The sequence below is a fragment of the Lagopus muta genome, chromosome 4 (assembly GCF_023343835.1).
Source record: "Lagopus muta isolate bLagMut1 chromosome 4, bLagMut1 primary, whole genome shotgun sequence".
In the NCBI taxonomy this organism is placed as follows: Eukaryota; Metazoa; Chordata; class Aves; order Galliformes; family Phasianidae; genus Lagopus; species Lagopus muta.
In genome coordinates, this window is record NC_064436.1 from 35,525,480 (window position 1) to 35,539,553 (window position 14,074).

Sequence of the window (14,074 nt, forward strand, 5' to 3'; positions counted from 1 at the left end):
AAAAAAAAAAAAAAAAAAGGGGGGGGGGGGGGGGGGAAGGGGAGAAGACTTGCTTAAAAAACGGAGCTTCGACAAGTTACAAAGGAAAAACAAGAAACAACAGCATCACAAGAAGCCGCCAACCCCCTGCGCCACAAACCCCTGCCGACTCGGCTTGTTACTTGCCACAGTCAACGACTACTACCAACAGGACGGTAGAAGTTTTGCCAATTAGCAAGAAGCTGCTCTTCCATGCCTAGGAAGGGGGACAGCCACGAGCGGCAGCCCCCATGGAGTCATGGAGCGGCCCTCCCGCACCCCACACGGCGGCCGCCATCCTGCCAACCGCCGGCTGTTTGCTCCCCCCGCTCCCCATCATACCTCGCCCCGCCGCCGCTCAGCCCTCACTTTCCCCTTACCTGCAGTTGCTCTGCATCTCTCTGCCCGCCTGCCTTGGTTCCGCCGGGGCCGGCCGGCCCATTTCTTAGAGAAGGGCTGCGGAGCCCGACGGCTGCACCAGCGCGCGACCAGAAACCCCTCATCCCGCCTTCCGCCCCCACTTAACGGCCGCCGCACGCGCTCACCTAGCGGCCGCACGCGCGCCCGCCAAAAGCACCCCCAGCAGCCGCCGCCACGTGCGCACGCCAACGGTCGCTCACGGAACCGGAACCACTCCGCCAGCAGGCGGCAAGGGCGGGAGAGGCGCGTGCCCCTCCCAAGGGGCGGGGCGAGGAGGGGGCGGTGGCGCCGCCGTCGGCCCGCGGCGCTGCTCGGCGCTCTGCCCGTCTGCTGTGCGCGTGCGGCGCTGAAGCACGAGAGGGATGCCACAGGGGGGCGGCAGTCTGTCCTTCACATCACGTACGGCTTTTATGGCGTCCGAGTACATCGTTGAGATATATGTATCTTATGTAAATAAGTAAATAATTTGACTTTCTTTTGACGAGTAAATCAGATCCCAGTTTTACTGGGAATCTTATTAGGAGAGGCATTCTGGATAACTGAGGAGACAGAAGAACTAAGGGGCAAAAGAGCCTATTTCTCTGATCTCTTGAATAACATGGGTTTCAGGATTTTAACTAGTAATTCTGAACAAGCTCTTCTATCGTGGTTGAAGTAGGCCACATCTGCTAGGGAATACTCATATTCTTCGGTAGAGTCCTGCCAGTGTCCTTGTGCTACTGATAGCTCTCCTGGGCAGACAGATATCTGACCATTTAAAGTACAAGAGCCTCATTTTCCAGCTGAATTTCTCAAGGCAAAGAGATCAGAACAGAAAATGGGAAGTGATGAAAGAAAATACTGTATTAAAAAAAAAAAAAAATGAAAGAGATAAACTAACAGAAAACAGGCTGGTCAGTAATCAATGTCACAATACTCTAATCATTCTCCCTTAGTTTGTCTGAATTCCTCCCTCATTCAGGTTTCCCCAGGCCTTGGTTTCACCTGCTAATTGCCTTCCTGTTCCTGTGCTTTATCCCTTGGTGCTGACCATTGTGCCTTCTTCATCCTTCTGATCCGCATAGACAAAAAAAAAAAAAGTACATTTTTGGCCTATGAACTCTAAGAGATCTGGAACTGGTAGAACTGAAAAGGAACATTAAACGAAAGCAGAAAAACTGGATACAGAGGTCAGTCAGGCACAGCAAGAATCTTGGCTTAGTATCTTTCTGTTATTACTGTTCTGTTACACTTTGATATTATAGAGATGAGCAGTGGAAGTTTACACTTCTGAATATTACATCATTTCTCTGTAATGAAAGAATATTTTGTTAACATGCTATTTTCTACACCTATATGAAGATATTAATCAGCTTTTAGTCAGCTAGATACTATAGTTTTCTACTCTTTTCTGAATTTGTTGATAAGAGTGAATTTTCCTTTGGATGCTAGCACCATCTTTTAGAAGTACCTCCTAGAAATGTCTTCTCATGTCTGTGTAGGCACAACTATTGAATCCCACAGGCAAACAGTTCAAATAATGTCTGCTTGTTCTCTTAAAAACTGCAAGCTCTGGAAATGTTTCTATAGCCCATTAATGATTTCTGGAATAAGAAGTAAAAACTGAGCAGCAAGCAAAAGCAGCTGCATAAAGTGTAACGTTCACTTACATAGAGAATAAGCAATATTTTCCATCTGTGAAAACATTTCGTGGTGCTGCCATGCTCGCGGATTGTGTTATAACTCAGTAGTAGCTGCTAACAAACCTGGAAAAGGACAACTTTTATGAACAAAAAAATCACTTTCATTCATTGGTACATTTTTTTAGCAGAGTTTATTGTTGCACATCAGATACCATGCCACTATCAGTATAATGTCTATTTTTTATTTAAAAAATTTTTGAGAAAAATGTTTCCAGCAATTTTCATTCAATGTGAATGACAAGAGTATTACATCTATAAACATTGAAATATCTATTTACTTTCTTCCTGAGGAAGTTCCACTTCTTTAAGCAACAAAAAAGAATATGCTGTACATGAGAGTCTGCAAATCACTGAAATGAATTATTTCTGCACAAGTAGAACTGGGAAGATATCACAGTATTTCAGGAATGTTTGCTCAAATAATAATGTGATCTCTTATCAGGCTCTGTGTTTACACCCTCTAGTGCTCATACTCATTTCTACTCATACTCACACTGATTTTTAATGGCACAGATATTTGAGGAAATCAAATTTCAGAATTGTATTTATGAAAATAAATGTGAAGCTCACATCATCAAGCATTTGTTAAAGCAATTGCTTGTGCATTTATCTACCAGGAGAACAGAAACCACGGCTGTATTACCATCCACAGTAAAACACTGGACTGCGACTAGCAAATATACTATTTTTTTTGTGATGGAGTGGTGCTTTTTAGAAGTGTTAATATTGATAGTCTACTTCTGAAAACTAAATATTGATTGTAGGGAATTTGTAAATAGGTTAAAATTCTCAAGTAATTCATGTTGTATGACTTGCTTACTCAGCTGTACTCATGTGCATCCCCTTATTTGGGGAATAACACATTGCAGCTGTTGCCTGCATGTTCTGCTCAGACTCTTAATTCTTCACCAAGTTGACTGCATATTAATAGTAATTCTGTTTTTAAAAACTTCCTGTTAAATGTAAGAACATATTTAAATAAAACAGTTCTGGAGGAAAAGAAAAAAAATGTCTTCATACTCTCTTTATATAAACCAGTAATAACCGAACATCTCAAAATCAGAACTGCAAAGACCCCTAGTGGTTAGGCTTTACTTCTCTACTGCTATTGAGTCTGAGAGGACTTAGTGAACCTAGCTTACAAGCAGCTAGAGCTCTGCATCTAAAAGATGCTAGCACTCAACAGATGCATCTCAATAGGATCTGTGAATTAAGATTCAAGATAATACCCTTTCAGATGTGTAGCTCCAGGGCCAAAAGGTCACATTGCTTTGTTCACAGCTGACCCACAGCTACCACAGGAATTCACTGAAGATTTGCCTTTATTCCAACTTCGGGAAGGCCACTGAGACAGTAGAAGGGATGCATCCTACTATTCCTCACCAGGACTTGAGACTGATTACAGCACTTCTTCACAAAGGACAAGCTTTATGTTTAGCTGTCAAACTAATCCTGGTCCAGCCAGAGCCAAGGAGCTGCTTGTGGGGGGCTTATCATCCCAGAGCTATGTGGTGACTGCCATTGGCTATTTCACCAAATTCCTAACAAACATCACAGAAAAGGCCACAGGTCTGAGACATGTCACCTTGTCTGTTGCAAAATACCTAGAGGGTGATCAACGTGCACTCCTCAGTCACTGCTCTATCCTCAGTGCTCACTTATTCTCATTTTGATGTGGCCTAGATTTCACAGGGAAAGAGGACAGGAACAGAGTTTCTGGTAACAAAGACTAAAGTACAAACGTGGCTGAAGCCCATTCTTCCAGTGTGTAGGAAGCATTTAATTTGTGAAAATCTCAGGCATTTTGTAGTGCTTTTTCCCATTTTCTTCTGATTTACAATTTTATTCTACTTTAAATGTCTGAGTGATGTTACATCAGGTTATATTAGGGATAAAATCAATCATGTCTGGATGAAAACCACAGGTATTTCTTCCAGTTATTCAACTTACTTGTAACAAATCCATATAGATGCTTGTAGGACACAAGCTGCCCATAGCATGCAGAGGATTTGCACTTACAGATATTCAGAATTCAAAGCATTTCTTTTATCAAATAAGAGTATTTCGAAACAATTCAGATTCTGGCTCAAACCTATATAACAGTGAGTATCTAAAATGAAATGAAAATTTTTATTCTTTTATAAATAATAAAGATGTTCTTCTTAGAAGTCTACTCTGGCAGGTCCTCATCATTAATCATGCATATTCCCTTAGCAAAAATGTGCTGTGTAAAGAATATTGTTATATATAGCAAATTTGTCTGGATTTTTTCTTTACAAGCCTATCAAAACAGGTACTACACAGACAAAATCAATAAATATTCAAGATTACTGGCTAGAGTTACAGTAAAGATCTCAACATCTGTTTTCCATTTAGGGAATAACAGACTGTTTCCATTCCATTATCTTGAAAGTTAAATTATATAATTACATAAAGGTTGTAAAACAGCACCGAGACATATAAAGTTTTTCCATCATTTGATGCATATTTTAACTGTTCATCCTAAAACAAATTATGATAATAATACAGAGCTACTGTGAAAAGCATTTCATTTAGTACTGCAATAATCTTTTGTATCCCCTTCCTCTTTATGCCTTTAGAAACATTCAGAGCCAAAGTTCAGCGGAGAAACCTTAAGGCCATACTCAGCTGAAATTTTCAATGATCTTTTTCAACTTTTAAGTATGGTTGATTAGACTTTATCTCACATTTAAACTGACATGAGGTGTGTCACTGAAATGTATCACAAATGTAAGGCTGGACATGTGTGTTTTTTCATGGCTGGAGACTAACTTTCTACCATAAATTGTCTTAATTTCTCTTTCCTAAAGCTTATTTCTAGACTTTAATTCCAAGCTTCTTTAAGATGGGTGGAGCTAGAATCATTATTTTCATCCAGAAATCAGATTTTTGCAGCTGATATAAGTTGAAGGTCACCACAAGATGCTACAGTTTTGGTCAGGTTGAGGGACCTTGGAAAATGCACAGCACAGATTGAAGGCAAATAAATTAAGGAAAATCAGTAGTGCAAATTAAGGCAGTTTAAGTATGAATCTGTTTCTGCTCTTTATCAATTTTTCATTCATTTCAGTGGAGTAATTTCTGATTCACAGCAGTGTAAGACCAGAGAGCAGTATCAAAATCCGGCTGCTCGCAGAAGCCAGTGAAAGACTGTTGATTGTACTGTTTCAGTCTGGTTCACAATTGTTGAAGTATAACACTGCTCACCAGGCTGTTATTGCAACATTAGTGCTTTATGTATCCGATTACGTTTCTGTTCAGATGCAGTATACATTCTGTATTTTGCAATTTCAGTCAGTGCAACATCAGACTGATTATGAGGCCCTTACTGCATTGTAAGGGTTTGTTTTTACAGGCTATAGGTAATTTTCTTTTTCTTTTCTACACTGCTTTTGCCTGTGGATTCCAGATTTTGTTGCTGTGCACATGTAAGTAATGTATCATAACTGTACTTCTCACACTTAGTAGAATATACTTCAGGTATTAGCAAGCTAATTCCAATGGCAGAAGTACACCTGGCATTTTATGCTACATTAAATTTTCTTATTTTATGCAAGACACAATAATCAAATACTAGGAAAAACAGCAGTCTTAACAGTGGACCATAAAACCTATGTGAGACACAATACTTTAAAACTGATATATAAAAATGTAAGTATTTACCGTGAAATTGGACAGGTATGTAGCTCTGAAGCATATACCAGCTGCAGTTAACTTCCACATACGTACACAGTAGTCCACAACTCCACAGGCCCAGAAATGTTTATGAGAAAGATTTGTCCCACCAGTACTAAGAATCACGTGTATTTTCACAATCCACATGCCAGCATATGGAAATAATTTCTGTCTTTCACTATTTTTTGCAGAGGTATATTTTACAAGACTGTCTGGTAGCTACTGGAGACTTTGGGAAGGATGACAGAAGTGTGGAAGAGATTTCAAAAATGTCTTTTTTCAGTGCTATCTTACTTTCTGTAGTTCCTGTCTCAGCCACGACGGCAGAGGTTGTCCCAGTTTGTGTAGGAGTTTTGACAGTTCCACGTTATGATCTCTGTAGTAGCTTGACAGAAAAGCCCTGCACTGATGGATATAAAAGCAGATATTTTTTATTTAATAAAATGTTGTTCTGTAATGGATGTAAATTTCAAAGTTTGCCTTACTGGTGTCAAAACTTTGCTTTCTCCTATGCAATTTATATTTTTTTATGCTATCTACTGCATGCAAGTTTAAGTTTATAGCTGAACTTTAAAAGGTAGTATCAAGAGAAACAAAAGATATCCAAAATGAACATGAAGACAAAGCAAAGGATCTGAATCTGCTCACAGACAGATATGTAAATTAAGAATAATACTGCAGCTGACATTCAAATTTACTCAAGTGTGACTGAAACCAGAGCTTGTAGAATCTCTCTACATAGGCATCTGGTAATTAGTAAAACCAGTTTCATCAATATTTAGAGTTGAAACATACTACATTAAACAAATACAGTCTTATTCTGTTCAGAAGCCTTGGCATCCAATGATTTTCTATCAGTATAATTCTATTAGGAGATTCAGGTTAAATGTTAGGAAGAAATTCTTTACTCAGGGTCTGGTGAGGTACAGAACCTCTCTGCCCAGAGAGGTTGTAGATGTGTTCAAAGCCAGTCTGGATGGGACCTCTGGCAGCCTGATCTGGTGGGAGTCAACCTGCCCACAGCAGGGGGGTTGGGACCAGAAGATCTTTAAGGTCGTTTCCATTCCACACCTAAGCCATTCTGCAATTGTATAATTCTATTGAATTCTGTCAATTGCTTCTGACTTAAGGACCATGAGAAAAAGAAATCTGGCTTACTTGCTGTGTTAATACTGTTGATCAAAATGCTTTAATTTGAATTTTAGTCAGGCTAAATGAAACAGGAGTATAGGAAAGAATACACAAAGTTGTAGCTAGAAAAGGAGACTGAACTACCTTTAGATATTGCTTGCAGCATTTGATCTGATGGATTTTTTTCACTGGAGCATATTTTCCTTTGTCTGAGGAAGATATTTATGAAATTCACGGAAATAAAACCTTACCACTCTCAGAAGAGAACTTTATGAGAGTCTGTCATGGTCTATCTACTCTCAAAGACAAAGAAACAGACACAGATGCACATATCTGATCGCGACTGAGAAAAAACCCACTCTGGGGCTTCTGCTGCTTAACTCACTTAGGTAAAGGGAACAGGTTTCCAAAATAATTTCAGAAGTCTTCAGAGGTGCTAAGTTTATTTTTCTAAGGAGTGCCAAGTTTCCAAATAGAACAGTTTCATATAATCATAGAATCACCAAAGTTGGAAAAGACCTACAGGATCATCCAGTCCAACAGTGCACCTAACGCCACTAGTTCTCACTAAACCATGTCCCTCAAAACATTGACTAAATGTTCCTGAACATCTCAGTAATTTTACCAACTCCCTGGGCAGCCCATTCCAATGCCTGACCACTCTTTTGGAAAAGTAGTATTTCCTAACAGCCAGTCCACTGGTGCAACTTGAGGCCATTTCCTCTAGCCCTATCACTAGTTACATGAGAGAAAATGTTTATAATAACTTAAAATCTTCACATTTGAAACAAAGAAATGAAAAAAAGTGATGCAATCCACAGCTTTGCTGAAGGTTTCATTTGTAGGAAAATGTAGTAAAATAATCAAGGCTACTTAGTTTAATTTAAGGCTACTTTAATGTAATCTTTTTATGATTTTGCTTGTGCAGAGTCCCATTTATGATGGCTAAATCTCTATATAATGCCAATGAACATAATGGTTTACCTCCAAATCCATAGGAGGGTATTTTCTACCTTTGCTCTTTCCGAGGCATTTGGTCTTTCCTTCTTCCAGAAGCTGACACCAGAAACCTTTATGTGAATCAAACCTGAAACAAACATTTAAACACATGTTCATAGCAGAAACTCAATAACGTAAGTTCACACAATTTTCTTTTTAGCTCTCAAATTTTCTCTTCAGGAAAAGGCATCAAGCAAGTGGGAAACAGAGAAGATTAAGGGAGTTAACAAGAGCTGGGAGCAGACACAAACTGTGAAGTAAACAAAGTGAAGAAAGGAAGGAAGCAGGTGCCAGTACTGCAGTGTAAAGGCTATGAGATGCTGCAGTGATGATTCCTGACACCAGCTGAGTGGACAAACTGATATCAGTGCATTTTAACTGAACAAGATGCTTTACTTCTGTAAACATTAACTATGTTCAAAGATTGGCATGAAAGAAAATGCATGCTATAGAATTAGATGCAGATGGGATTAATTCATAATATCAAGGACAAAGGCTTCAGTATGAAAATATAAAAAAATCACATACACACAAACCAAAAAACAAACCACCACCACCAAAAAACAAATCAAAAAGCCAAACAAATAAAATATGTCTTCAATAGACTCAGATCCAGGGATTATTTGGCCCTTTTTGTCTTTACCACCTACTTACTCCAATTTCATGGAAGATGAAAGTCTATTTTGCTACCGGTAATATAAAAGGAATAGAATAAAACTAGAAGAAAATATTAAACAGAAAAATAGAAAAGAAGAACATTCTTTTCTGAGGGCTTCTTACAGGGAAAGATAATAGACTCATACTGAGAAGAGTAAATCTAAGGCTATCAATCCCACTTTAAGGGCAACCAAAGTGTCAGATTCCAAAGTATTAGTGCACATATAGAGTGGATGCTATATTCCTGATCAATACTGTTAATACTTGCAGCTAATGTCCAAAACAAAAATTTTTTTTCCTTTCTTTTTATGGAAGTCAGCATTCCATGTTCCATTTACCAATAGGAATAAAATTCCTAAAATTTCTTTTTATTCACTGTATTCTCTGTGAATTTTTCAGATGTCTACTCCTGTGACAGTGAAGCTCCACATTTAGTGACTAAGTGTAAATCCTCTGGAAATCTATCTCTCTATTGTGTTCTTTTCTAGACATAGAAAAATACATCCTACTGAACTCATGTGGAAGGTAAAGAATCAGAGGCTTTATTAAGTAGTGAGCTTCCTTACAAACTAATTAGTATTTTAGGAACATAACAACAAGTGATAATGATGATAAAATTAACTCACGTTAGGGCTTCTGAGTAATTATAATGAGGAGAGACTCCCAAAAATTTCTGTACTTCATCCATTACAGTAGAGGGGTCAGTTCTTAGCTGCTGTCCATCAATAATTAACAACTACAAAAATAAAATAAATGGAAATATAATTTAAAATTCATTATGTTAAAATTCAAACTGAAAGTTCCACCTCTATCAGACTCCTTCATTGTATGGAAAGTACCTTCCCAGATAATTAGTTCACTAATTGTCATGATCATTAATGATCTGGGAATAAATGGCATTTAAATAAATCTGAAATTCAGCCCGTTGTGACAACAGAGAAGTAGCACTAAAGGATCTGGAAAGGTAAGAAATACTGGGAGGAAACTGAATGAGATTTGTCAAGAGAAGAAAAAAGGTATAAAAGAAATTAGCTGTTAATTTTCACAGACACAGGCATTTATGAATATATATTAAACTCACATTGAAAAGCTCGTCACTGGAAATGACCAAGAAAACAGTAGGCAATGTTAGAATAAATGCCTTACTTCTAAGACCATATGAGAATACATCATGTTATGGGGGGGGGGAAAAAAACAACAAAAAAAAACCCCACAAAAAACTAACAAACTTATTTGAGAATAGGAATAAAGGGAAATATTAGGATGAACCTTATGGCAGGAATGTCATAGATACGAAATCTGCAACATATGTGTAAGAAGGCCAGGAACTGGTATGTAATTTGTTTTTGTTAAGCGCTTGATCATATATACACTCACACTAGGCTACTTCAGATATGGCTATCCTTTTCCTTTGATGTGAATCTTCATGGAAACAGACAATAAGTGAGGGTTTTATGCCTAAATGATCCACTGAAGGTGCAGCATGTTTGGGTCTTTGAGACTGTTGAAAGAGAAACAAGATCCCAAATGGATTAGGTGAGAATTCATTTCCTGCCGTGGAAACAGTTCTACTTTTTCCATCACGTTTTAATAATGAAAAGGAGGGAGCAACAGACTTCTAGTTCAATGGCCTCATTTTGTATGCAGTGCAGAAGCTTGCTTTTATGTTTCCACACAAGGAGAGAGCCTAAGATCCTATGATTTGCTTACAGGATTGGCTGAAACTTAGTAGGTTTAGGGTTTCAGAGGTCAGTAGGTTTTATAGGGTTTCAGAGCATAATCAGAAGGGAGAAAATGTCATTTCTTTTGAAAGATCAGTCTTTGGAATTGCCAAAATACATCATGTGGATTTAGAGATGTGGATTAGTGAAAGTATCAAGCTGTTCAGAAGCAGCAGCTCATCCCAGAAGTTTTTCAAATGAGATGCATTATGACTGCTTGAGCCCCAAATGATCCTACTGCTTTCCTAAGATGTAAGCTCAGAAAACAAGTCTTAAGTGCTTTGTAGATCAGTGGTCAAAAAATATCCCAAGTGGGGAATATTTCCATCCAAAAGAACAGAATGAGGTTTCTTCTTTAGTATTTAACAAGCAAATAGAGATAAATATCTGTGGCATTCTTGTTTCTACCACTCAAAAAAAGATGTGCAAGAAAAAATTTTGCCAGTGTAATAAAAAAATCTTAGGGGAACTTTAAACCTATGCTTGTTGCTACCTCTACCACTTACTATATGCCTGTTGACTTTGTAACAGCTTCTTCAACTCAGTCACACCTGTTGAGACTCAACAATTTATACAGCTTTAAAATTTAGTACTCTAAGTAAGACACTTTCTTACAAAGGCTCTCTCTCTTCCATAAAGTTTTGCTTCTAAGCTGATCTCATTTTAGGTCTACCTTATGTAACTGCTATGTGATTCAGCAGTTCCTTGAACTTGCTAACAAGTTCAGATAAAGCCTACAATACACTGCTGTTTTTGCAATTCAAGTGAATCTCCTCATACACTAACAGGAAAAAAAAAAAAAAAAAAAAAAAAGCTATCAAGGCTGGTTCTTTTCTGTCATTGTCAGACGTAAAATCTGGCAAAAATCCACTTGATGACATGTATTGTTCAGTACTCATGGATGGGTGATTCTGGAGATAAGATAAAAAAAGATGATGTAGAAAATTTCGTATGAGTATAATGATAATGATGGAAGTGTGTATTTCATGAATTCTTCAAGGCTGTCCCAAAAGAGAGTCTGTAAAGAACAACTCATCTAGAGGCATCAGAGCTTCCTTGGCACGCTCTGGGAAAACAGAAGGTGCAGACTCCAGCCAAATTGTCTCAGCTAAGCAAGTCTGGATAAACAGAAGGTTCAGGCTGCAGCCAACCTCCCTCAGTTAAAGTTAACTTTGTATGTGAGGTGGGGAATAATGCTAGACACACAATCAATGTCATAAAAATCTATTCCAGAAATAAATCTATGAAGGAGATACAAATCGTGATATTGCCTGGCTCTGTACAGGAGATGATGTTCAGGATTAGAATGTGTATCTCCTGAGACTTGATCTACACAGGGCCATAAGGAGACTAGTAATTTCTTATATGCCACCACATGTTTGCAGGGGAGATCAAATTTTCAAATTGTTTATTCTCCACCTGAACTCAAATCTGCAGGTCCGTGAACATACACTCTTTGAGGCTACCAGACACACAGAAAAACTGATCTCAACATATAGGATATATCAAGGATTCAGGATCAGTGATAGATACCAAGCATGCGTAGATTATTAGAAACATCAAAACACCAAACTGTTCCACTGTATGCATGAATCCCAGTAGAGGCTGGGATGCACTGATATGGGCAACAGTGTACGACAAATTTCAAAAAACAAAATGTGCAAAAGAGAAAAAAATGTGCAGAAGAGACCCAATAGTTTCACACTTATAGAAAAGTCATGTCAGGCAAATCATCAATTCATGTAAAAATTGGTGGTGCTTGAGATGGCAAACACACTGATGTACATGACTTCATATTGTTAACTCCAATAAATCACAGACAGTTTTCTCGTCCTAAGGCTAAATGGCACAAGCATGACACAAATCCGTACTGCTAAGGCCTCTCAACTGCAAAACCAAATTGGCTGCATCGAGACTACCTGATGGTAATGGTTCTTGTTATCCTTTGAGCTGTGATCTGAAACTGCTTGGCAAGATGGTTTTTGCTACAGATCCAAACTTACAGAAATATCTTAAAAATCATGTACTACGGACAGCAGTGAACTAGTGTGTGAACTCTTGTAAAGGTACAGTTTATTTACTGCTATAATCATAGCCTAATGAGGGTGAAACAGTGGGAGACGACTGCATGAAAGAACTAAGGACTGTGTGAAAACACTGACGCATTTAAAAATTAAGGCGTTACAGCTTCACTTGGTCACATCCATTCCCAATCATTGTTGCCTCTTTTACACAGAAAAGATGTTGCTTACATCCCAAAGTCTTCCAATGTCAAACCTCCTTCGAAGGGAGATTTTGCTCCCCTTCCTCCAAGGTGGCAATTGCAATATCCCAGCTCATATTCTCTGGTGCTAGGTGATACTAGTTACCATTAAGAGAATATAGAAATACTAGTGAGCAGTGTCCCATTGTTTTTGACATTTTTTTCTTTTGTAAACCGTGATGAAATATCTGATATTAAAGAATTCTTGCATGCCTGGTTCTCTTTTCCTCAACATTACAGACAAAGAATTACAGACACAGAGATGAAAGCATGAACAAATTAAAAACAAACAAAAAGTTGAAGGCAGTGTAGGGTACAAGAGTGTTCAAGTATTTGAACTTCCAGATTACTCAGATTTGTTTTGCAGAACAAGCTCTCAGCTGTATGGTGCTAAGGCATGACACCCATAGCAATGTCAATCCAACTAATTAGAACACGGCTGTGAATAATGAATGGCTTAAAACATGCTAGCGTGTACCTGGGATATCCTTGAGGATCAGCACTCACTAGCAATACTTCTACAAAGGTAATCTTTCAGAATATTACATAAATAAGGTTAGGATGTTGAGTTACTGTCTTATTCACCTGATAAGGTGGGAAGTAAGTTAGCCATCTCTCAATATGTGTAGCATACCATCCAGGTGCTAGGCATCTCCTTTGGAGAGCTCTAAGCTCAGAAGGGGCTCGAGGTCCAGCTGTGATCACTTGATAGAAACTGAATTTCAGGGCTGCAGGATCTTCATGTGAGCGCTGATGCTGTAAAACAAGTTGCAGTTTTAAGTTTTACAGACCACAAAAGTTGTGAAAATAAGAAAAAAATGTTCAGTCTTACTAATCTTGCCACGAGTGATTATTCACATCAGAAATTACTTTAAGAAGACCTTATATCTGTATTAACTTGCTGCAAATGCTGAGATAAATATTACTTATATCAATAAATACTTTTTGTATCAAGACAAATCAGAAGATAGACTGACAGCAACAAAACAGAATGCATGCAATATGAATGTTCACTTTTCAGTAAATGGAGTGGCTGGCAGCTTTTGTACAAATTAATCTGATATGTTTTACTTTTTTTCCAGCTTATTCAAGGTAAAAACATCAAAAAAAGAAAATTTAAACATTGATATTTATGAGAATCATTGAAAAATTCAGATCAAAATTGCTCTCATTGGGTTTCTAATTCAAAGCCTCTTGTTCAAAGCAGGGTCAGCTATGAGACCGGATTTATGGCTTTGACTGCATCTCATCATAAAAGTAACACCACATATATCACAGAAGTTCTAAGACATTTGTTCTCTTTGGAATCTTCTTTTTTGTGTTTTTACTTTTTCAAATTCCTGTTGAAATCTTTGGACTGAAGAACAAAAATTTAAGTCAAAACTATTAAGTAGAATTAGGATTGGAGAAGTCATTTTAGAGCAAATCTCACTATCTGTGCTTTAAATATACATAGACAGATACACAGCAAGGTAACTGGTATTTAG

At 38.0% G+C, this 14,074-nt stretch overlaps 1 protein-coding gene and 1 non-coding gene across 11 annotated transcripts in view; both read right to left on the minus strand.

Moving 5' to 3' along the window:
- Positions 1-152: 152 nt before the first annotated feature.
- LOC125692784 (small nucleolar RNA SNORA24) lies at positions 153-283 on the minus strand. Its single transcript, XR_007376832.1, has one exon. It is a non-coding gene; the product is annotated as a small nucleolar RNA SNORA24 (small nucleolar RNA).
- Positions 284-2,232: 1,949 nt separating this feature from the next.
- The window catches only part of LOC125691903 (bifunctional heparan sulfate N-deacetylase/N-sulfotransferase 3), a 415,179-nt gene continuing 403,337 nt past the window's right edge, over positions 2,233-14,074 (minus strand). For all 10 annotated transcript variants that reach the window (XM_048941854.1, XM_048941853.1, XM_048941856.1 and 7 more), the window contains 4 exons: positions 13,173-13,343; positions 9,230-9,339; positions 7,932-8,034; positions 2,233-6,221 (listed from right to left, as the gene is read on the minus strand). In XM_048941854.1, the coding sequence (XP_048797811.1) occupies positions 6,102-6,221; positions 7,932-8,034; positions 9,230-9,339; positions 13,173-13,343 (504 nt within the window). In that variant the 3' untranslated portion in view covers positions 2,233-6,101. The remainder of the gene's footprint in view (positions 6,222-7,931; positions 8,035-9,229; positions 9,340-13,172; positions 13,344-14,074) is intronic.